Source organism: Leptodactylus fuscus, chromosome 4 (genome assembly GCF_031893055.1).
Source record: "Leptodactylus fuscus isolate aLepFus1 chromosome 4, aLepFus1.hap2, whole genome shotgun sequence".
NCBI classification, from domain to species: domain Eukaryota; kingdom Metazoa; phylum Chordata; class Amphibia; order Anura; family Leptodactylidae; genus Leptodactylus; species Leptodactylus fuscus.
In genome coordinates, this window is record NC_134268.1 from 132,114,849 (window position 1) to 132,140,362 (window position 25,514).

The following is a 25,514-nucleotide window of genomic DNA, read 5'->3' on the forward strand; positions in this document are numbered from 1 at the left end:
GTGAGTGTTTGCACATATTTAAAAGGTTTTAAATATTGCTCATTCTGCTGTACATTAGAGAAGGACATGCAATGTGTTTAAAGTAAGTCTGCCACCATAACCTAGCTACAAACATTAGTAGCATTGGTAGGTTAAAGCCGCCTGTATCAAGCTGTTTTTTCCCCTATTTTCACAGAATGGGTACCAACTCATATATTCACAAAAATAAATAAAATTAAGTATAACTTTTATTAGACGTCATCAAGGGTCCTTGAGTCTAGTATGACGCTAAATTCGTTTGTAGTGGCCATGAAGCCATGTCATGTACCTGGATAAAAAGTATCCTATGTCTTAATTGAGGTTACAATCTATCTATGTGACAAATTTCAGTCAAATCCGTTAAGCCGTTTTTGCGTGTTTGAGGAACAAACATCCAAACACACAAACGTTCACATTTATAGTAGTAGGATTATGTATTAAAGGGGTATTCCCACGTCGCATACTCACCAGTCTTCGATGCTGTAAATTCTTCTTTCTTCCAGCTTTGTTGCGTCATTGGTGGGCGGGGTTACATATGCAAAGCCAGCGGCGAGAAGACGCCGCTTCTATGCCACTGGCCCTGCGTGTGCGCTCCTGATGCAGCTAGGCATCGGACGCACAGCCTTCACAATGCAATTTAGACCCGGCATCCGCTGTAATAGAGGCGGATGCCGGGGAGTGTAGACGCCGGCACAGGTGCCTGCAACATCGCTACGCTCCTGCCCTGCATGAAGCCAGCAGCGGCAGGAGCGATGCTGCTATTCCGCTCCCCCACCCCCTCCCCTCCAGAATTCTACACTCCCCGGCATCTGCCTCTCTATTACAGCGGATGCCGGGTCTGTATTGGCAGCCCCTAACCCCCCCCCCCCCCCCAAAGTGTAAACTACTCGCTCCCGTGCACTTAGCCCCTCCTCCCTCATCCCTGAGAGCAGCAGATACATCACTTGCCTTTTGACCAAAATATAGGACCCCAAGATTGGTAGTGTATCCACCAAAGTGTCTTGCATTTCTTGGGCAACAGTGGACATTTTATTATATGTTACAGGAATGTAGATCTGAACTTTCCTTGACTTCCTGGACAGTCATTTAGGTTTGTGCATTAAATGGGTAAAGCATTTCACCTACAATATCCACTTATTCACCATTCACAAGATGGAGGAAAGTAGTAGTCCAACCATAGGGGCCCCCAGTATCCATGAAAACAGGGAAACACCTCAATCTTAATGCAACAGTGTTCGGACATAGTGAGTCAGTGCTCAGTTTGTTTTAATAGAACCACCAGACACAGCTAGCCTGTACTTTGGCTATCTCCAACAGACCCCTTAGAATGACTGGAGTGGCGGCATGGGCTGCCTGACCACCGCTTAACCATACCGAGGTGTAAAGAACCCCTATTTTCCTAGCCATTAGGTGTCTCAGTTGTTTAACCCCCACTAGCCTGCAACTTTTCTTACTGCACCTTGATATTGTGGGGGCATCTTTTTAACTGAAGTGTTAACCCTTTATTTTAATTTTTTTCATAGGACACCTGTGTCAGATGGGTTTAAAAGAAGGCTTTATTACTGCTGTGAAGAACATTATTTCTGTCATCATTACATTCATCAGCCATGCAAATGAAGAAGGTAATCCATTTTTTTTTTGTGTCCAACATTCTGTGTTTCTTTGGAACCTGCAGTTTTTTATCCTACCCTTCTAAAGTTCCATTCAATAGGCATTAAATTACTGGTGTCATATACCTTGCTGCAAATGAATTCAATGATTTCATTGTAAGACTATAAATTAGTCTCCAGTATGCTTCCCCAATTTGGTAACTGCAGTGTAAACAATTAAGTTAATAAATTAACGGCCAAACAAAGCAGTTTTGATAAAGCAATGTATTTAGGAAATGTCTTAAATCCACATAAACTAGTAGTATAGTTAGGATGCTTTTCATGGGACAACCCCTTTAAGACAGAAAGTACCACAAACAACCGATAATTAAAGACTTCTGCATTAAAGGCCTGGCAAAGCATCACAAAGGAGGAAACCCAGTGTTTGGTGAAGCCTATGGGTACCAGAATTCAGGCAGTCATTGCCTGCAAAGGATTCTGTATTAAGTATTAAAAGTGAACATTTTATTTACGGTAACATTAATTACTTTTGAGCCCATGAAATGAAGAGGCTTTGTAGAAAAATGTTTCTATTCCTAAACAGGAATATTACAGGATATTTTTGTTCAATCCCTTGTATTAAATCTGAAAGTATACACTTCAGTTGTATCTAAGCTCATTTCAAATCCAATTTGGTGGCAAACAAGGCCCAAATAGTAAAGATTGTGTCACTGTCCAAATATTTCTGGTAGGTTTCTGGTCTTGGCATCTCTATTAAAATATGTAGATTTTGCACCCCCGAGGGCGGGTTCACACCTGTGCCCAGTTTCCGCTTTAGGCAATCCAACTGGTTTCTGTCTTCTTCCCGAGAAATTGGACAGGAGACGGAAACCCCGCGGTCAGTTTTCAAACCCATTCACTTGGGTTTGCAAAGTGACCGCCTGTGAACGTCTTCTGCCTCTCTGCTGCAAAACCATTTTTGTTTTGTTTTTAACTGGGCACAAAGTCGGACATGCAGAGCTTTGTGGCCAGTAAAAAAAAAAAAAAAACTATTTCGACCGCGGAGAGGCACAATAACCTCACGGGCGGTCATTTTGCAGGCCCAAGTGAATGGAGACCATGCGCTGGTGTGAACCCGCCCTCACCTGTTTTTGTTAAATGCTAAATTATATGTACCTCAACGATTATCCTATTAAAATGTAATGCCTTCTACAGCTTTGTTTTAGAGGTTGGGTCACACAAGCATGAAAGTGTTTGTATATGGGTATGTGGGCAGTTCATGTGAAAAAATTACATTAAAGGGAGTCTGTCAGTAGGCAAATCAGTACCAGACTAATGACAGTACCTTTCTTATTCTTTATTGCATCTCAATTTTCATGAAAATCAGTGTTATTTTTATGCAGAAAGGGATTTAGGGGGTTTCTCCTACTGACGGGGTTTTAATCGCTGCTCTAGATTCTTGTCGCCAAGCTACAGCCCCATTATTTTCCACTTTGCCTGCAATTAGGGGTGGTTATCCAGAGCAGAGCCCTGGCAGCAAATATTCCCTTAGATTTCTGCTTTGTACATTCACTTTATTTTGTCAATTGACTAAAATAAATAACTCAAAGGATCTAGAGCAACCAAAATCAATTTAAACTCCAAAAGTGGATGCCCCCCAAAAACAAAGATAAAAAATAACCTTTATTAAATATATTAAAATAAACCCACTTTGTTAAAAGGACAGCTGTTAGCCTCCAGACCATATACTAGGGGATCGAACCAGCTATGATGTCCTCCCCAGTGACCCTACATCTCAGTTTACGGAATCTCTTGTCCAGATCCTTGATCGGGGTAAAACCCAGGGTTTGATTTCACATCAGGAATACAAATACATGTGTCCAGATAGTCCCCGGGTCCCCACGTTCTATGCCCTACCTAAGATCCACAAGGGGTATCCCCCCCTCAAGGGCCGCCCCATTGTCTCTGGCATAGGGGGGGTCACCGAAGGTGTTAGCAACTATTTAGATCGTGTGTTGCGACCCTTTGTTCTGGCCCTCCCTTCATATGTCAGGGACACGATGGATGTCCTCCGGCATCTGGAGGGCATCCAGGCACCATCTGGGGCGGCCCTGGCATCACTGGACGTGGAGGCGCTCTACAGCTCCATACCCCACGATTTGGGGTGTGGGGCTGTGGGGCGCTTCTTGGGGACCCGGGGTGGACAATTTACTGAACACAACACTTTGGTCATGGAGCTTCTCCAGTTTGTGTTAACACACAATGTATTCCTGTTTAACGGCAAAGTATACCACCAGCGGCGGGGCACCGCGATGGGGTGCCCCGCCGCACCTACTTATGCCAACATCTATTTAGGATACTGGGAAGAGGTCGTCGTGTTCGGACAACATGCAGATACCTGGGCCCGGCACATAGTGCTGTGGCTCAGGTACATTGATGACATACTCCTGGTATGGTCTGGCACGTCAGCTGAGTTTGACCAATTTGTGGTGGCCCTGAATGTGAATGAACTCAACCTGAAGTTTACGTCCTACTTTCATTCTGTCACCTTACCGTTTTTGGACATACAGTTACGCCTGGAAGGTGATGGGAGTTTTACGTCGACCTTATTCAGAAAGCCAACGGCAACTAACTCTCTCCTGGAATGGGGCAGCCACCATCCGCTGTCCCTAAAACGGGGTATCCCCAAGGGACAGTTCCTTCGTTTGCGGAGGAACTGTTCCAATCTTGAGGATTATGATACTGAGAGCAGGGCTCTTACGGAACGTTTTGCATCTCGTGGCTACCCCAGAGCACTATTGAGGGCAGCAAGGGAATCAGCTAGAAGAACCCTGAGAGAATCCTTGTTAGTCCCCAGGAATAGGAGAGATGGGGAAAAATTGATTCGTATGATTGGGCCGTTTGATGACTGCGCCAGGGAGGTTACTAACATCATGCGAACACATTGGAGTATACTCAAACAGGACCCAGATCTACGCTCTGTCATCCCTGAAAATCCCTCCATTACCTTCCGTAGAGGGAAAAATTTGGCTGATATGATAACGCATAGCCATTTGTCACCCCCACTAAATGAGGGAACATGGTTGAATAGATCCCAAATGGTTGGAACCTTTAAGTGCGGATCCTGCCGGGCCTGTGCTTATATACAACGCGACACTGAGGTCCGGGCTTGCGCCACTGGAAAGTCCTTTTATATTAGAGATTTCGCCAACTGCAAAACCGAAGGGGTGGTTTATGTGATCACCTGCCCCTGCCCACAAAATTATGTGGGCAAAACTCGGAGGCAGTTGAGACGTAGAGTTTTGGATCACGTTGGCGATGTAGTGAGACGTGCTGATACACCTGTGGCCAAACATGTCTGGGATTGCCATGGGGGCGACCCCTTTGCCCTTAAATTTCAAATCATTGAAAGGGTACCCAAGTCAGTGCGGGGAGGTGATTGGGATGCACAGATATTACGCCGTGAGGCTTTTTGGATTTTCAAATTTGCATCAGTTAAGCCCAGAGGCTTAAACGATGGAATCTCATATTTACCGTTTGTTTAAAATAAAAATGTTTTATGGTATTTTGTATAGATCAGGTTCATGGCTGTAGTTGGCTCACCCGTTCCACATACAGTTTTAGGAGTGGATATGATGCTTACTAGCATGTCACTGTAACAATATGTTATCATACTATATACTCCTGTAGTGGGTTAATATAGAGGGAGCAAGAACGATAACCATAAAAAATTGGGTTGGGGAAATCAGTATATGGTGTATGGCAGGTCGCTATAGTTCATTGGCGGCTTGGGAACCACTTTTGAGACAATTCAACTCTTTAAGGGCTGACCTTGTTCAGACAATGCGTTTGTAGCTGCAGTATTACTTTGTTTTATCGAGACAAGCCATGGAGTTAGGCTATGCTGGGAAGAACGGGACACTAGTATGAGGATCACCTACCTTTAAGGTGGTCTATCCTGTTCAGATGAGACAGCCGCGGTTGCGGTAAAAGAATGGTGAACCGCGATACTGTCCGTTGCTGCGCGGCATCATGTGGTATGTCACGAAGTTATGCTGTGTTGTGATGAGCGTATAGCCCTGGGATTTAGCCTATCTTCTGCCTAATACACCACTGATCTATAGTCACCAAACATCTGTTGAGATCAATACATACTTACCTTTTTTCTTTTCTCGGGGATCACACTATGGGTCTTTGAGTAGCACATTGACTATCCCCGCCCTGCACACGCCCTCTCCTATGATGCGGGGTTACGTCAATGATTCTGACGCGAGCTGATTGGGCTGTGTGAAGAGGGGGGTGGGGTTTTCTTACACTCCGAGTCTATATAGGAACGGAGTGTGCCGAGCGCGGCGTCGGCCTCCAACCAAGTACTGGGACCTACCTTCTGGGTCCCGGGAAATGCGGTTTTGACCGCACACCGCAAACAGGGTGTAGCAAAAACTTTATATGTAATACAGGCAGGGTAAACAAACTAAACAGTCTCCTGATGAGTTACATTAGGGTAATGAAACGCGTTGAGACGTGGTTACTGCCATAAGTTGATCATTATCAGACTCACTCTATTATTCCTGCACGCTATCATTGATGTTATATTTATAGCATTAGAGCCCTCTTTTTCTAATTTCTTTTCCACCAGCCCCTAATCTTAGCACTAGATCTGCCATTAGACAGTGAAGCATATATGCCCAGCAGGACTTGTATGGGGAGTGCTATTTGTGTTTGGCAGCTAGTGGGGTGTGTAATAGTTGGTTACTGACTGCAGACTTAGTCAAATTCAAACAAAGTAACAGTTGTATCCTGTGTAGTCTAAAGGGAGGAATGCCAGTCATACCAAATTGGATACTTACCTTTATTCCCCTAACACAGTAGGAATCTATATGGGTTACTTTGTTATTTTTGTAAAAACCACACACAATTGACTCTGTATAGGTTTATATACCACTTTATTAGGGCCTGTTCAACAATATCAGGTGGATAGATCGTTCATATTGGGCTTGTTTGGAGGCTAACAGCTGTCCTTTTAACAAAGTGGTTTTATTTTAATATATTTAATAAAGGTTATTTTTTATCTTTGTTTTTGGGGGGCATCCACTTTTGACTAAAATAAACTATTAAAACGTAACGTAACTTTCAGACAACTTTTTTTTTTCATTTTCTCACAGTATTTGGCATTAATAAATTTTGTGACGTACTTCATTAACCAACAAATTTTGGCTCCTGTCCCCGCTTCCCGTTTTCTCATTATGTAAAGAATGCAGGCAGTGTAAGGTGAGGACAAAAAGAGGGTGGGGTCGCATTAAAAAGCTATATCTTGGGCATTATGAAGAGTGAGTATCTCATCTTTCTAAGACGTGAAGTTCTGCATGTGGTTCTACCTATATGAATACCAGAGATATCACTGGTTGAAAACCTAGTTGGGCTTGGGATATATATAGACCAAGCTGCAAATACGTATTTCAAGCCCTACTGTGTTTTTAAGCAGTGATATCTCTGGAACTCCTACAAGTAGAACTGCATTCTTGGTGTCATAAGAGAAGAAAATCTCAATTTTCACATGACAACAAAAGCATATTTCTACATTTTATAATGCCTGAGATATAGCCATTTGAAGTGACCCACCCTCATTTTCACAGCCCAGTACCCGGTACACAAAGAGAAGCAGGGGACAGCTCTCAATAGAGGAGCAAGGGAAGAGTGAAAAAATTCAGAATTTCACAGAAAGGAGCCAAAGTTTGTTGTTTTAAGATATAGTACAAATGTATTAATGACACACATACTGCCAAAAATTTTAAAGTAGTTTTATTTTTAAAAGACTACATTGCAGCATTTTTTTTCCACACTTGCCTGAAACTTTTAGGCATCACTGTAGTTGTGGAGTATTTAATTGCAAGTAAAAAATGTATCTATACTTTGTATTGACATGTTACTGCTATAAACTTAAAAGGGGTTGTCCAGGCAAAATAAACGTTTAAATCAGCCAGGGGCAGTGAATAAAATTTAAAAAAAGAAAAAAAAAATCCTACTCTCCTGTTCCCAATGCTCTGTTTTCCTCCCAGCGCAGTCCGGTCCTTCTGTTGAATGGGACTCTTCTGAAGTTCCGCTGATTGGCCTCAGCGGTCACAGCAGGCCTCCGGATTAGACGTGATATCGAAATCCACTTGCTGATTGGCTCAGTGGAACTCTAGAAGAGACCCGTTCAGCAGAAGAAACATGCCAGAAGGACATCGTGGACAGGTGACTGATTTTTTTTTTTTTTTTTTTATATAGTACACCGGGCTGATTTAAATTGTCACTTTTGCCGGGCCTTTTAAAAGTTTCAAACAATACTTGATTTTCTGGAAACATTAGTTTTGAAATGCTACATTTCTCTAGTGTTCATGTGGTACAGTATTTTGAGTTATCATTAGTTGACAAATATCAATCATAAATATATTTTCAACTGGTGATTCCTCTGAAAATTTGAGAAGTGCTATTTTGGTGTAATATACACTATCTACCAATAAGTATTTGGACACCTGTGGTAAAATAGAAAGTCATTTATTCATATTCAATAGTTAGTAGAACCCAGCAGATGCTTCCTTACGGATGGTATTGATCGACACAATACTCCCGGATGCCTGGTGAAACTCCTGGCGTATGTGCGCTATCGGTTGGGTGCAGTTTCACTGGCCAGCATTCGCTGGTCTCTGTCTCCCAGTTTCGGGGGTCTACCGACTTGGGGCACATTCCGACAATCACTGTTCACCTTCCACTTCGTAATCACAAAGGCCACTGTCGATTTTGGTTAATTCAGTTTGCTTGCTATGTCCTTTAAGGATTGACCATTTCTGTGGTACCCCACAATTACTCCTTGAGTCATCCAAAATTGAATGACTCTGCACTTTGTGGCATCTTGCATGCGACTAATGCCGATGCTGTTTCCTATATAACGGCGAAAGGCGTGACGTACATCACGCAGATACCTTCATTTGCATGGGTGTCCAAATACTTATTGGTAGACAGTGTATGAAAGTTGACGCTCTCACGATTCCTGACACCAGAAGCACTGTTCTATCTTTTACATTACCTGAGATATGTTTGTAGTGACGCCCATCTCCCAGCCTCGCTTTTTATTTTTTTTCCATTACAAAAACACCTGCCCTTCATACTACAGTGAAGAGCATAACAAGGAAAAGCATATAGAAGTGTCCGATTTTACCAAAGGAACTAAAAAATTTTAATAAAGTATATTGCAAAACTTATTGACTCAAATGCTGGCAGAAAATCTAAAGTTCTCAGTGTCGATCTGCGTTAACTAAAGATATGCAAAAATAATGTCATATTCTCAATTAGTATCTGAAGTTCCACTTTCTGTATGTAAGCCTATTATTTACTAAAAACTCTTTATTTCATTCCACAGATGTACCGTGGGGTGTCCAGTTAGCTTCTGTATATATGCTTTGTGACACCGCTCCTTGCGACCCAGCTCTTGTTCACCAAACACTCGATGCATGGAAAGCGACTGCAAAGAACAAGATACCGCCAGCTGTAATACATTGTATGCAAGAGATTGCGGCATTGTGTGTTCAGGATAAATGAGTAATTCTCACCTCTCCTAGGTGTTGAGGGATCCCACTGTTAAGATTCCTCTGCACTATAGGCAAGAAGTGCCTTTTTCTGTTTCTTTTGTTTGCACTTTGATATTTAAGGATTAAAAGCCATTTTTTACTTGTACATTTTTTTTGTTACCCTATGAAGCACAGAACTTGCGGCAAGATTGTAAATGTGTAAATTATAAGTTGCTTGTAAAGGTTTGTAGAATAACTGTCGCTAAAGTTTTATCTGTGGAATGCGAAGAGGAATAGAGTCCAACACGCGTGACCAACAATGGTATACAGTCCTTTTACATGTAAGCAAATTTTGTTTTGGATTTTAACATTTTAATAAATCCCTCCGTCTTTCTTGTCCTCATTAGATTTACTAAAAAAAAATGCTAGACAAGGACTAGAAAGTGAAACTTTAACGTAATGCTAGAAGAACATTTTCCACTTGCTGGTGACTACACCACTTGTCTATGTGTAAGATGGGTGATTTCAGATGGTGTATGCTTAGTCTGAGCAGAAACACATTATAAGTTATGCTGGTTATGAACTCTGCAGTAAGTAGATGTTAAGGCTGTATCGTTGTACAGAACCTACACTTCCTATAATCTGGTGTGGATTCAATGTGATGCTTTAGGCTGAGGTCCCACGTTGCGGAAACGCAGCTTTTTTTTTTGTTGCAGGTTTTTAAACCAAAGTGAGGAGAGGATTGAGCAGAAGGGAGAAGTATGAGAACTTTCATATATATATTTCCTATTCCTTTTGTAGCCATTCTTGGCTTTGGCTCAAAAAACCGCAGCAAAATCTGCAACAAAAAAAAGCAGCGTTTCCGCAACTTGGGGCTTCAGCCTTAAACATCAGATCCCTTCACAATAAAGCCTGAACAATCATGTACACCGTTTTGCATAGTGCAGTATCCAGAGTCATGATGATATTTGCTGAGATTTCACTTTCTGCATTTGGCCTAGAACTCTACATTTTGGACTGTCTGAGTACTGACAAATTCTTCACTTTCTTTTCATTCTTGTTAGGTTACCGCAGATCAAATAAACACTGCTTCCTAATTCTGAACAAGTGTGGTGCAGCCGTTAAGAGGTTATTCTTTCTTCCAGTAAAGCTTAGAGAGCCTAATGTTAAAAACTATTTGTTTTTATTTTTCCACCAACATGGCCTCCTATTCTCGAGGCTTTTTGGATGAGGACCCACTATTTAAAGGAACCCTGTCACCTTAAAAATTCTGTATAATCTACAGGCAGCAGGTCATAGAGGAGGAGCTGAGCAGATTGATGTATAGTTTTGTGGGAAAAGATTCAGTATAGCCTGTCCTTTATCTGTTTTTCTCTGCTCAGGAGTAATAGAGTCCAGTGGGCAGACCTAACAGTGATTACCAGCTTTGTATGTATGGACAATCACTGTTAGGACTGCCTTCTGAACTCAATTACTCCTGAACGTAGAAAGAACATAGAAATAAAAGGATAAATGACAGGCACTACTGAATCTTTTAGCATGGTTATACTTATGATCTTTTCCTTAATGATCCTCTTTTATGAGGTTCTATACTATGAAAAAATGCATAGAGGAAGTTTTGTGAAGGTATTAGTATCTATCCCATAAACCTTAAAAAGCAAAACTCTACGTTCAATTTTTCCCCCGGTATTTATTGTTTTCAACATTACTTGGATTCTGTTATTTCTGTAACTTCTACATGTAGTCTGTTTTCAGTTATTTTTTCATCTTATGTTGTTTTATCTCAACTTCATTCATGTTACCCTGCATGCTTAGGTAAAACTTTTGTTTTACACCTCATTTTTCTTCATTGCTGAGTTTTGTAAGACTGACTTGTACATGGATTTAGAACATATGTGGCATCCAAGTGTGTCTAAAAGGACACTGTTTCTCTTTCTTGCTGTACTACGTTTGAATTTCTATGAACTTAGTTAAATCTGTTCCAAAAGAAGCCAAAGGGTGTCTTTACAAGGTGGAATCTGGTGCAAATCTTAAGGTAGATTCTGCCCTAATTGTTCTTTCTATTGTCTTCAGTGGTAGGCAGAAATCAAAGTGGGACTTGGTCCACGGCGCAAGATACCGAGCTTGTTAGTCTCCTTCATCTGGGCCTAATCGGCAGTGGTATAACTTGCCAGAATGCCCAAGCTCTGTATTGGCGTTCCACCATGGGAAGTGGAGCTGAGGCGAATGGGCACTTGACCCATTGACATGAACTAGATATTTTCGCTCTTGAACTATTAACTCTCATACCATTGTATTGTCATGCAGAATACAAGTTACATTTGTATATGTGACAGTTATTGATTCGACATAGTAGTTGAAATATAAAATGGAAAAAATATTTGCTTACTGGAGGTATACATTCTCCACTTGGTGTTTTTGCTTATTAATTCTGTGAACCTCTATAATGTTCCAGTAAATTGAATACAGTTCTCAAAATACTTGGGTTAAAGCAACTGTCTCAACATTAGCGATAATGACCACGGAGGGTCCTGTATTTGAATGGGATGAGTGACGTGTGAGCGCACTGATTATTAAATCTCTATGTGATGAATGAATCCTGTACTGTTTTTCTCAAGTGTTTTTTTTTTTAAATTTATATAGATATGTAGCGTGTGCGACTCATGTTCATACCGGGACCCCTCCGTAATAGGACACTTGCCCTATCTGTAGGAATGCTAAATGATGAGCGTAACATTTGCGTTGGAGTAACATACTACACATTTTTTATTTTTTTTTTGGGGGGGGGGGGGTTTGTTTGTTTTTTTGGTCTAACCAGAGTCACTTATGTGTAATTTTTTTTTTTTATTGTTTTTTTTTAATTCGAGTTTTGTTAAAGCTGAATTGAATGTACAGCAGCAATAAGCATATACAATTATTACTTATCATTAGTTCTAATGATAGAAATAATGGGTATTTGTTCTTAATTTTATTGTGTCCATTAAGGAATGTAGCTCAAATAAGATTTAATAGGGTAGAATTTTTTTTGAACATTTGGCAGATCCGATTATCCTTCACTATTGGGTGCACGATTATATAATACATACAATGTTTTTTTTACTCAATTAGGTTTTATTTTCTAATTTTTATTCAATAAGTAAACCTACTTTGCAGCTTCTCATTGGGTTTCCTGGATTAAAACATCAGAGAAATGGGAATTAGACATCCCGCAGCTCTAAATTTATCTCTTCCAAAAACAGCATCCATACATTGCATTGCAGTTCATCCCCAATCTCTAGAGTGGGATTGGACTTTAAACATGCAATGTGACCGATGACATGCTATCACGTGGCTTGTGAAACAAGTTGAATTGATTTGCTGTTCTTTAGGGGTACTTCTGTGGGACCTCTGCCCAGTCTAAGAATGTGTTATCAATATTTGGTCCACGAAAACCCCATTAACATAATGAATTTCAAATGGTGCTGGTACTGTCAAGGGAAGGGTAACCTGTTCATGTATCACAGGATGTTCTTGCGTAAAGTGGTTAGCAGAGAAAGAAAAATAAAGCATTTCCTGCACTGGGTAAGATTTATTGTTAACATATATGTAGGTCTGATGGAGATCCAATGGTTAGCTTTGTTAGGGCAGAAGCCTCATTCCTCTGCCTTCTCTGCTGATGCTCTGTCTCTCCATCACATGAATACTCCTGCTGAATGTTCATATAGTAGAGAGTTGTTAGAGTGCAGTTACTGATATCCCAGAAAGCTGCAGCAGTCAGTCTTCCACAACTCTGCTGTGCTCTGCAAATGTAATCATCAGGGCTCTGGGGGACCTGCTTGTATATTAGTAATAAGACCTCCTGCACACGACAATAGTTTTTTTTTTTGTTTGTTTGTTTGTTTTTTCTGCAATTGCAAACAAAAGTATTGACCCACTCATTTCTTTTTGCCTGCATTTGTGGCATGGACAAGTTTGACGGATCATACAAGTGTTTTTTTCAGATCCGTATTTGTGGGTGACATACTGACTTGTATTTTTGTTGTGTACAGTAAGCCTACAGTTTATACAGTGCAGGTAATGCCCGATTCACATCTGTGTTGGTGAATCCATTCGGGAAGTCCACTTGGGGACACGCCCCCCCCCCCCCCCGAACAGAAACCTATTCGCATTAAAAAGCGGTTACCTGGGAAAACACATGGACCCCATAGACTATAATGGGATCCGTGTGGTTCCACTTGGTTTCCACATGAAACATGACCCCATTATAGTCTATGGGGTCCGCTTGTTTTCCCAGGTAACCGCTTTTTAATGCATATAGGTTTCATTTTGAGGGGGTCCCCAAGCGGACTCACCAAATGGAAAACTAAACGCTGATGTGACCCGGGACTAATATGCATGTAAGCTTTTATTTTTACCAGCCTAATCCCTTAAAATGAACATGTTTATGTAACAAATTTGTATCTAATATTATAAACGTTTGTTTTACAAACAAAATACTCTTTGGCTTCCATTGGTTCACTATACCATTCTGATATTATTCCTCTTGTACAGTTTAACACGTATTCACTGAGATGTGTGGGAACACTCTTGGGTGAATATTCATATTATAGGTCTATTATGTGATTCGCATTTGTTGTTATACCTCTTTCGGAATTTTAATTCCTGTAAATAGACTGTAATATAAAAACCTGTTTTCACCTATTTGCTCTTTTGATGTAGTAGGCATCTGAGATGCTTTATAATAAAAATTGAAATTTCAAATTGTCTGAAAGTTTTATTAATGGCTGATCATTGCGCCACTACTAGGTACAGTAAACAATAGTTATGAACAGACCTGGTGTCCTAACATTGCACTTTACATTGTTTGCATTTTGGTCTTATTTGTCCAAAGGAAGTTATTCCAGAAGTTCGTGGTTTAAAGGGATTCTTTCATTTAAAAAAAAAAAAAAAAAAAAAACTTTTTAAACTACATAGTGAAAATTATTTCTCATTTCTTTGGAGGTCACAGCACCATTGGTATAGACCTGGCCGCTAGGAAGCTGACTAGTAATATCAAAAGATGTCTGCTTTGGGATATATGCTCTTGTCAGACACTGTGCTATTCAGTTTTAACCTAGTGTCCATAGGAGGCAGTCCTGTTTTACGTAGTTGTGTTTTTTTTTTTTTGTTTTTTTTTATAGGTGCAGAAGGGTCTTCAATTTACACACCACACTATTCACACCCTCCTGTGCTGGTCACCCAGTCCTCACTCCTGCATCGGTGGCTGAAGTGCCAGTGATCCACTACCATGTGCGAGGGCCATCGAAGGCTTCCTGAGGACCCCTGGCTTCTATCTCCCGCGGAATCCACTCTAGTCCCCGTAGATTACCCCACCTTTTTCTTGGGCCCTACCACCATGTCCTCCCGCGATGAGAAGCTGGCTCCTCCCTGCAGCCTTCCTTTGTGACTTCTTTGTAAATGAAGACATTGCTGACCAAATGGCTCCAGAAGGGTTACTCCCATGAAGCCCCACTTAAGGACAACCAGCTACTTGTTTCTCAAATCTTGAGCGCTTCCAAGTAACTGTGCGATGCTTCCCTTGAAGTAGCTCGCCATTCTGCCAAGATGGCCGCCAATGAAGTGGCAATCCATCGTACTGTTTTGATATGTGGATGGAATGCTGAATCCGCCTCTAAAAAGGTGGTTGTGGTCTTTCCCTTTTCTTGGGATGAACAGGACCAGCTTTTTGGTAAGATGTAGACAAGCCCATGTCTGAGGCCACAGGAGGAAGAAACTCCAGCCACCCTCCTCCAGCTGCTCTCTACAAACTGAGCAAAGAAGGTTGAGAGGACACTCTTCATGAGACATGTGCTCCAATATGCTGTTTTTTAGCCCAGGTCTACCTCCAGGCCTTGGCCTTCCTGTTCCCCCTCCTCCCTCCCCCATTGGGTTCCTCAGATCAGAGAACGACTGCTTTCCTTTTGGGAGATCTTGATAACCAACTTCGATGACTCCTCGGTCCGAGTGGTGGTGTCAATCAGCTACTTCATCAATTTTTCCATTCCAAATAGAAGTTTTTTTCCCATCTACCTTGCCTTCTCCCCTCTGCTCAAACGGCCGCCTTTCTTCAAGCTGTCTCCACTCTTCAGCGACAGGGTGTTATTGTCCCTTTTCTGGCTTCAGAGCATTTCCTGAGTTTTTATTCCAATCTGTTCACTGTTCCCATAAAAGATGGATTTCTTCGTTCCATCCTGGACATGAAAGGGCTCAACAGGTTTGTCCATATCCACAGGTTTCGCATGGAGCTACCTGGAGACCAGCAACTTCCTGTCATCCATCAACTTCTGCGATACTTCCTGCTGAAAGCTCCCTCCAGGATGGACATTCTTGGACCTTCTTTGCCAATTCAGCTGGCTTATCAGCGAGGGAAAAGTCCTTTCTTGTGCCTTTTCAGTGCAGGGAATTCATGGGCATGATCCTTGATACACTCCGGGGCAAGTTTCTACTCACTGACTCCAAGATCCTGGCTCTGCAATCCATTGTGCTCCTCCTTCAGAGGAGCTCTCCATGCTCTCTTCAGTTCTGCCCAGTTCTGCATGCGGATCCTGGACATTGCATGCGGATCCTGGACATGATGGTCTCTGACTTTCCTTTTGCTCATTTCCAATTCTTCCCTCTGCAATTGGCAATTCTGGCCCGCTGGGACAATCTTTGTCCAGCCTTGACCGCCTATTTCGCCTACTACCGTAGGTTTGCAGAGAGCTTCTTTGTTTCACCAGGAATCTTTCAGGGAACATCCTTCTTCCCATCTGTTGTCAGGTGATCCACCTCCAACGCCAATCTTCCGGCTGGGGAGCAGTCTTCAGTGCCTTGACTGATCAGGACCTGTGGTATAAAGGCAAAACCTCCCTGCAGATCAATCTACTAGAACTGAGGGCCATCTTCTTGTCCCTGTCTCATTAGACCTCTCTCCTCCAAGGGCGTCCAGTCATAGTCCAGACAACTCCACCACAGTCATTTACTTAATCCTTCAAGGGGGCACCAGGAGCCATGCGGCCATGCAAGAAGCCTCTCACTCTTTTCTTTGGCAGCCTTCATTCAGGTCATGGACAATTGGGCGGCAGAATAATCTAAGGAAATCTCATCCAGGTCGCATGGTCGCTTCTCCAGAAGATTTTTCTCCAGTCGTGCTCCTGGTCGGGCAGTCCCTTCGTAGACCTCTTTTCATCCCGCCTGAACAACAAGTTCACCCACTATGTGGCCTGGTTCTGATGGCCCTCAGAACATAGCCACCAACGCCCTTGTGATTTCCTGATCGGACATCGGCTTTCTGTACCTGTTCCCTCCTCTTCCTATTCTTCCTTGGGATCTCAAGAAACTCAAAACTGAGGGGTTCTAGCCATCCTGGTAGCTCCATATTGGCCCCATTGGGGCCACTGGTAAGCAGATCTGTTTCCTGCTGGAGGATGTTCCTTGGCCTCTTTCTCTGCTAAGTTGCCATTCTGTCTTTGCTGAAGCCGAGGCCCTGAGACAATGCGGTTTTCCTGAGCCTGTTGTCCAGACGATGCTCAAGGCCTGAAAACTTCAGTCTGCGAAGATCTGTCATTACATGTGGCCTACATATAGTGCTGTAAGACTAATTACTTCCATCTGCTCTACTCTCTTCCCTGAATCCTGGCTATTCTCCAGTCCAGTCTGGATCAAGGTCTTGGTCTTCTCTTAAGGGGGAGGTTTTCTATTTCATACTTTTTCAGAAGCCCTTGCCCTCCAGCATCAGATCTTGCTGCGGGAAGTGGCACACTCCATGGAATTGCAGGACCTTAATATTGTTCTTCAGGTGCTTCCAGCTCCCTTTTTGAGCCCTTGCGTGTATTGTTTCTCTTCCTTCTGTCCTGAAAGGTTTCGTTCCCAGTGGCCATCTCTTTCATGCACAGGCAGGGTCTCCAAACTGGCTGCCCTGTCCTGGAAGCTTCTTTCTTGTTCTTCACAATGACAAAGTTGTACTTTTTGTCTTCCTCTTCCACGGTCTCCATCTCCTGATTAGTTTTCCTTCTGCTATCAGAGACCCCTCTCTGCTCAAGAATCGGCTACCTGCTCCTCCTCAAGCTGTAAAAGACTCATGGGCTATTCAGCATTAGGCTGCTACAGCCCAAGGTTGCTACCTCTGCCTCTGTTCACACTTTCACCAGGTTCTACCAAAACCATTCTCTGGCAATTCGAGAGATCCTCTGCTGTAGAATGAATAAAATTCTACTATATACTAGGCAATGTTACTATGAAAAAGGCAACAAACACACCCTCTTAGCCAAACAGATTAATGTCTTGGTCAAAGACATTAGTAAGGCTCTGTTCGCCGAACAGAGCCCTACTGCGCAGGCATCCGACGTCCAGCCGAAGAAGGAAGGGAGGATGCAGAAGAAGACAGAAGCGGCGCTGGAGTCGGTTTTCGAGCAGCAATAGGGACGCTCCCATCACATCTCCTGCGCTGGGGGACGCCCCCATCGCTGCGAGAGAACTAATTAGCATATCGGTACAAACCAGTATTTTGAACGAACGGCGGGGCGGCGATCGCTTCCAAAGGTAGGAGACGAATAGCTTTTCTAAAGGCTATTCCGACGTGTTACCTAGAAAAAAAAGTTTTTTTAATGGTAGAATCCCTTTAAACTTCCATACACCTCCTACTAATCATTCCCTATTAACAATGCTAGAGTTGCCCTTTTTCTCTCCTTATTTTTTGCACTCTGCATCAAGCCTCTAAATTGCGTTCAAATCCTGATATAACGGGGGTTTCTGTGCAAAACCAGGACTTTAAAATCAGCTGTGAGAAAGTGAAGGGTGTGGTGTGGGAGGACAGGTATGTTCCAGCCAGGCAGCTAAAAGGTGTTTGGTAAAGAGTAAGGGCCCCTTCACACGGCGTAAGCGCTCGGCTCATTGCGAGCCGTACATGCGAGCGCTTCTAAACACTTCCCATTCACTTCAATGGGAATACTCGGAAAGCAGTCTCTACGCGCGCTCCCATTGAAGTGAATGGGAAGTGTTTAGAAGCGCTCGCATGTATGGCTCGGAATGAGTCGAGCGCTTACGCCGTGTGAAGGGGCTCTTGGACCCACACCAGGGAGGTCAGCGTGTATTTATTTTTTTTGTACAAAATTCTTTCAATCTCCTTAAAAGTACTCTCCTTTAGCGGCAATACACTTGTCAAATCTCGTCTGCCATTGTTCAAAACATTTTTTTAAAACTCCTCTACTTTGATATGTGCAAGTGCCTCCGTCGGTTTCCTCGTTTCCTCTTCACCTCCACGTCGGCAAAACGCTTCCCCTTGAGGTTCCTCTTCATTTGTAGGAATAAAAAAGTAACTGGGAGCCATATCGGGTGAATAGGGTGGGTGTGGCAAGACACCCATGCCGTTTATTGCCATGAAAGTGGTCACCAAGTCGTGGTGGAAAAACCAATCACCAGACTGCCACATTTCGGGCCTTTTTCGCCGCACACTGTTGCGCAACCTCTTGAGAACCCCCAAGTAGAAAACCTGGTTGACGGTCTGACCTGTTGGAATGAATTCAGAGTGCACAATCCCTTTTGCATCAAAAAAACAAATGACCATTGTCTTCACATTGGACTTCACTTGATAAGCCTTTTTGGCGTAGCGCGAGGATGGCGTCTTCCGGTGGCTTGATTGTTGTTTGGTTTCCGGGTCGTAAGCATAGCACCAAGACTTATCTCCCGTAATAATTTTAGAAAAAAATTCTGGGTCAGTTTTGGCATGTTCTTTCATGGCACGGCATGTTTCAATGCAACGCTCTTTCTGTTGATCAGTCAAGAGCCACAGCACAAACTTTGCAGCGACCCGTGACATGCCCAAATCCTCCGATAAAATGTGCTGAATCGAGCTCCAACTCACTCCAGACAACTCTTCGAGTTCCTCAATGGTTCGTCATCGATCTTCATGCACGAGCTCGTTTTTGGACACTTTCGTCCGCTCGGGAAGTTGATGGACATCCAGAACGTGGTTGATCATCAATTGACATTTCACCATTCTTTAAGCGGGTGAACCACGAGTAAACTTGAGCTTGACACAAAGCGTCATCCTTGTAAGTGGTTTTCAACATTTGAACGGTTTCCGATGCTTTTTTTTTCCCAAGCAGAAAGCAAAACTTCACAGCCGCGCGCTGCTCATAAACCTCCATGAATAAAACGACAGTTGGACAAAACAGCTCTTGCAAGAAAATTCACTGCGGATAGACGAAACCTTCTGCATCAACGCCGCTTGGCACACTGACTGAGAAGGCGTGGTTGAAGAAATAACTAGCTGCAGAATCGCGTACTACGAAAACTGCACGCGCAGCAGACTCATTCTGGAAACTTTTGGGTCCCCCAAAAGATGTTTTTGGTAAATCACTTCGTATAATACGGAAACTATTTGTCTTTTAAGAACAACATTTTAATAATAATAGGGGTAGGAGCACCTCCAAGCGAGGGTCTTTTTCCCAGAATCCGATGAGTTTCTTCCACTGTAAATAAGGTAGACAGATACTGTTTACCAGGAGGCAATTGTTAATGAATTGCACAACATCTTCTCCTTCAAAGGTTACTTCTTTGAGATCTGTCATCCACATCTATAATCTTGTTCCTTAATTCACTATTTTCATTCTCAAAATTTATAACCTGCTCCATTTCAGTTTCCAAAGACGTTATCCACCTTCTGAGATCTGCCACTCACAAATCTTACTCTGTTCATTCCTGAGTATCTCCAATAATGTATTACATTTAACTTCCCCCAAAGTTTCTTTCAATGTCACAGTCTCCGCACTATGAGTATCGCCTCCCTGATCCCGACTTATTTGAGTCTTTGTCTTCAGGAGAAGCAGCGCCCCTCCCCCAATATCATATGAACAGATTTTTAGGAGTCATTACTTATCAGCAAACTTTGAGCTGTTAAACATTTGTTAGTTTGCATAAAGTCAGTCAAGTAATGTAAATTACCATTACTCATCCTAGGAAGGTTACTAATGTAAACAAAAAGGAAAAAAAAAAAAAGTAACCATCAAAAGCACCAAACTGTGTCAGACTAGTTGGCCTCACAAACGCTACCTATCCCTCAGACTTCTTAAACTCCAAGGGCATTGGCACTATATAAACCGCAGCTACTCCTTCCTGCTGGTTTACTATCCAGACAGACCTTAGTCATGGGGGAGGATACCAGAGGATTTTCCTGGCTTAGTCACATTAATTTGTTAAAAATGAACACTCTCTCCAGGCTCTTGTACTTATTTCAAACTATCACCATTACAATACCCAAGGTCTTCTTTACCTCGCTTCAGAAAACACTTTCCAAGTTTATCTGGGAAGAATATGCAAATCTGTGTCCAAAGATGTAAACAGGGAGACAGTGCCTCTGTTATGCTGCCCTAGCTGAGAAATTGATTTGGTTATAACCCCGCATTATGCAGTAAAGACTTCTGGGAAAGTCGGGCGTGATGTTCAGGGTGCTTCCCATAGAGGGCAGCATAAGAGAGGCACTGTCTCCCTGTTTACATCTTGGGAGACAGATTTGCATATTCCTCCCATGTTCCCTTGTAGTGGAGCAACTATGGCTGTATAAGTCTCCACACACCTGAAAAGGTGGTCTCTCCCTAAGGATAGACGTTATCCCCATAATCAAGTTTATCTGGGCCTCAAAGCTCTCGCGAATAGCGAAACACACTCTTATCAGACCAAAGCAGATTGCCTTAGCTATTACCTGTCCGCGATTATGGTCTGTGTCCTTGACTGGCATCACGCTGCCCATTCTAAACTCTGGATTGCCCTGGAGGGGTCGCTGAGCCCACTCCCTCTCTCTGCCCTCCTTGGTTTCACAAACACCACTGGTCGAATAGCTCTACTCAATCCCTACCATATGTTGCTCGACGTGTGCTTAGGACCTGTCGTCTCTACAGCACCGTCCAACGTCTGTTCAAGAATGATGGCCTTATGACTCCCATCTCAGGCAATCCAGACTTCCCTGCTGCCAAATGTTTCGCATTTCTCTCCTACACCCTGAGCTCGCCACCACTCCACTTCCATCACGCACTTTTGACATCCTTTCTCCTTCCTCTGACTTGCTCCCTCCAACTGCTGTCACCACCACATCCCATTGGCAATACACTCAACTCAACTGACGTATGATTCATTTGGTGACTGGTATTGCTCTGGAGGACAACATTGCCCCTCTCCTCCTCTCCATTTTTCCCAGGAAATTTAAGAGGCACACCCGTAGGCTGCTTGGCTTTATGCTAGTTGCTGCTTTATGCTAGGTTATTCCTAGACTCTGGAAATCGTCCTCCCCTCCCTCACTGGCATCCAGGTTGCAGGAACTCCTTCGTATCCATAGAATGGAAAGCCTGCTTGCTGAATAAACAGTGATGATAGAATTCACCGAGCAACATGGATCCTTGGAGACACTTTCTATTACTCCGCTGATTTCCAATCCGCCTTTACTCCCCTTTCTTCATGATTCCATTAACAGTACTCCCTCTCCTCCCTTATTCTTGTTTTCTTAGATCTGTCTACTTCCTATTCCCTTTGAATCCACCTTGTACTACAGCTACCCTGCTGCCTCCCTGCACTTTAGGAAGGGGGACTATACCTTCTTCTTCTCCCCTCTTTTCCTAGTTGGGTTTTGTACCCTTTTGCTTATTCTTTTGTTTTGACTGTTCGTTTAATTGTTCCCTTGGATATGATGGTTTTTCTCTGCTGCATCAGAGTCACTTCTCCCTCCCCTACCATTCCCAAAGATTGTACTGTTGTTCGTCCCTCGACTGGTGAGGCAACGGGCCTGGGAACCTGCGTAACTACTATTATTTTACTCTGTGTACGAAACCTATAAAATAAAAAATTTGTGGGGTGAATGCCATAGCAGGAAAAAAATCAAGTGCCAAACCTCAGTATTTTCACCGATTCGCTTCTCATGAACATAAATCAGTGACAGACACACATGTCTGAGGGTGGTGGTGATCCATGGGGGATCTATGGCAGGTCTGCCTGCTATCTCGCTCTGTTATACTGGACAAGATGTCGTGAACAACCCAGAGTCCATCAACCAGATGATCAAGCTGGAACGCTACAAGATATCCAGATGAAGAAACCTATCTGAGCTTCTCTGATGATGTAAGCTAATGAGACATTGATATATCTGTTATTTTGGAAGTTTTCCCCTGAGATATCAGGAAGACCTGCCATAGATCCCCCATGGATGACCAACATCACCCCCCACCACGACCCAGACATGTCTGTCACTCATTTATATTCATGAGAGAGGGTGTAGCCCTCCATCTTGTTGCTTTATAAGGACAACTCTAAAATGGTGTACCCTAACCTCACCTGTGTACCAAAATATAGAAGAGTGTAGTCAGCAGAGTATTAACCCTATGTATGCCTTAAATATTGTAATATATTTAACAATAACACACTGCCACCTGCATCTGAGGGAAGTTTTAGGTCAATAATGGAGGAGTTATGGTTCGGTGACACTAGTTTGAGACAGGGTTGGCGTCCGCACCCAGCAAACCCAGGCAAGTGCCGAGGCCCCAACCTCCTGAAGGGGTCACTGGCCTGCCGGTTGCTGACTGTGGGTGTTGCTGTGGGAGAAAGACTCTGTCCTGCGGTAGATGATAGTGAGCTTAAGGACCTGTGATGATGTCATGTGTGGACGGAGCTACTCGAGATTGTACAGTGCGATGTTACACAGGAAGATGAATCTTCAGGGAACAGTCTGGTGGAAGATGAGGAGAGAAAACGTGTGAGTAAGAGGGGGAAACATGAGGGAGCACGCTGTTTGTGAGCAAAAGGGGGCAATGGTGTTACAGGCTATGTGAACAAGAGGGGGGGAATGGGGGGGTTCAGGCTCTGGGGGGATGGGCACTGTGGAGCATGTAATACTGTGTGAGGGTCACTGGTGAGCACATAATACCATTTTGGGGCCACTGTGGCACACGTAATACTGTTTGGAGGCCACTGTGGCACACGTAACACTGTAGGTCACTATGGAGCACCTAATATTGTTTCTGGGCTACTATGGAGCATGTAATACTGTTTGGGGGCCACTTTGGCACACGTAACACTGTATGGAGGTTACTGTGGAGCACATAATACTGTTTGGGCGCAACTATGGAGCACGCAATACTGTTTCGGGGCTACTATAGAGCATGTAATACTGTTTGGAGGCCACTGTAGAGCACGTTATACTTTCCCAGTATTGTTTACAGGCCGGGTGCTGTGCTGCTTACTCACCATATTCTTGATAACTGCAGTTGTGGGTATTAAAGAGTTATCCCTTTCAAGTATCTGAGATATTGCTTCAGTGTCCGTAACCACCACTATCACGAATTTGCTCTAGGAAGGGGATAGGGGTTTCGGATAAAAGTTTGCACCCCGGCCCACAAGACTTTAGTTACACCAATGACGACTGCCCTGGGCTCACCCAGGCACCGCCATTAATATGTCTTCTTTTTAACTAGATCACCTGTGCTGATACACAGACGTCCTGTGCTTGGACATAAAAGAGAAAGCGATTCCGTTCATCAGGATCGCAGGTAGGGGAGTAGAAGTTTTTTTTTTTTTTTTTTTTTTAGCGTAGTGGTGAGCATTTTAATAGTACAAGGGGTTGTTTGAAGGGGGAAATTATAACTATAAGGGAGGGGGAATTCTGAACATAAGGGGGTGGTCATTGATTTAACCTTTTTCTTGCCGAGTATGTCAGGTCTACCAGGGTGGCACTTCTGTAGCGGAGGACGTAGCTAATACGTCCTTCCTACTAATGCCGATATCTCAGGAATGGATGCAGCAATCTTCATGGTTTAAGATTCATTTTAAAGATGAGAATCTTCTCTTTAAAATGATACCACGGTCTTCATGATGGCACTTATAGTTATGGAGCGATTCACTGTTAAAAATGCTATTTGGCATTGAGATCCAATTTTAGATCTCAATTCCTGACAGCGATTTCAACTGTGAATCACTCCCTAACTATAACAGCTATTATGAAGACCTTGATATTATTTTAAAGATTAGATTCTCATCTTTAAAATTAATCTAAAACCATCAAGCTAGCTGCATCCATTCCTGAGATATAGGGCATCTTACGAACTGTAGTAGGAAGAGGAGCAGCCCTGCAGACAGCACAGAGAAGAGAAAGCTCTCTCATTTCTGTGCATAACTTGTATGTGACCCCAGGAGGAGGGTAGCAGAGGCTTTCAGTCCTTGTTAACCCCTCCCATGCCAATCAGAGACCCCACTATACTTTTGATCTCTGATTGTGACATACAGGTATAACGTAATTCCCTCTTAAGCCTTACTAGTGGGGTATTCTTATGTAATACCCTCTGAACACAACCAGGAAATTTATTGGCGCTGTGACCCGGACATTTACCATTGTTCTCCTAATTACATCCTGGAGAATAGATTTGCATATTTTTTACCCAGAACCCCTAGCAGAGCAGGAATGACTTGTAAGTCTCCGTACTGCCTATGTAAGCGCACACTCTCCCTAATGTGTATGATTATCCCCTGGTCTATAGTCTCTCACTCTGCCAAATCAGTATCCCTGCGCTATGCTGAGGAGGTCCAAAAGACCGAAAGAGCGCTGTCCATAGCTGGGAATCTATTCCTTTTGGAATAAAAATACTAATTTGACAATTAAATCCGCATCATGATAGTAGGCTTATTACCTGAGTCATGCATGATGTTAAGGAGGCTGCCCTCTAGAGGGCGGCATACAGAGTGCACTGTTCTCCTAATTACATCCTGGAGAATAGATTTGCATATTTTTTTACCCATTTGTAGAGAATATACACCAAGATTTAAACAGACAGATTTAATTAAGGGTTTATTGTAATTGGATCTTCTGATAAAATAATCAATAAAAAATTTTAAAGTGTTTATCAAAAATATTTTCTATTGTTTACACCGGAAAAAAAAAACATAGCTTTACCAACATATAAATAGAAACATTTTTACAAGAACTTAGCATAATCATAAGTGTTGAGAAATAATCAACTATCAGGGTATAATAGAAAATATAAAACGTCCATCATGTCTATGTTTTGTGTTTTTAAATGGTCAACCAGCAGTCCAAACAAATGCACCATATTCAAATAAAAAAAATATTAAAGTAGCTCACAGATTTGGCAGAAGAGGATAAGTGTATGTTATAACTGTGTTGTAGCTCAAAACCAGTAAAACCTCAATTAAAAAAGGCCATTTCTTTTTACTTGGCTATTAATATAATCCTGACTTCATGGAGACATCACTAGTGTGGTAACAGCATATGGATTTATATAGATACTATTGAACTTAAATGTACAAATCCATATGCAGTGACCTGCTCCCCACAGTGTCAGCTAACAGCAATCCTTATCACAGC

General features: G+C 42.8%; 1 protein-coding gene across 4 annotated transcripts in view; it reads left to right on the forward strand.

Annotated features, from left to right (window-relative positions):
* Positions 1-25,514, forward strand: part of ICE1 (interactor of little elongation complex ELL subunit 1) — a 205,076-nt gene that overhangs the window by 66,729 nt on the left and 112,833 nt on the right. For 2 of the 4 annotated variants that reach the window (XR_012715467.1, XR_012715468.1), the window contains 2 exons: positions 1,542-1,640; positions 9,010-9,873. Coding sequence is in view for 2 of the 4 variants with exons in the window: in XM_075271072.1 (XP_075127173.1) it covers positions 1,542-1,640; positions 9,010-9,188 (278 nt within the window). In the remaining 2 variants the exon portion in view is untranslated. Of the gene's footprint in view, positions 1-1,541; positions 1,641-9,009; positions 10,841-25,514 lie in introns of those variants that run through there. The other 2 variants (XM_075271072.1, XM_075271071.1) reach the window with 1 other exon arrangement.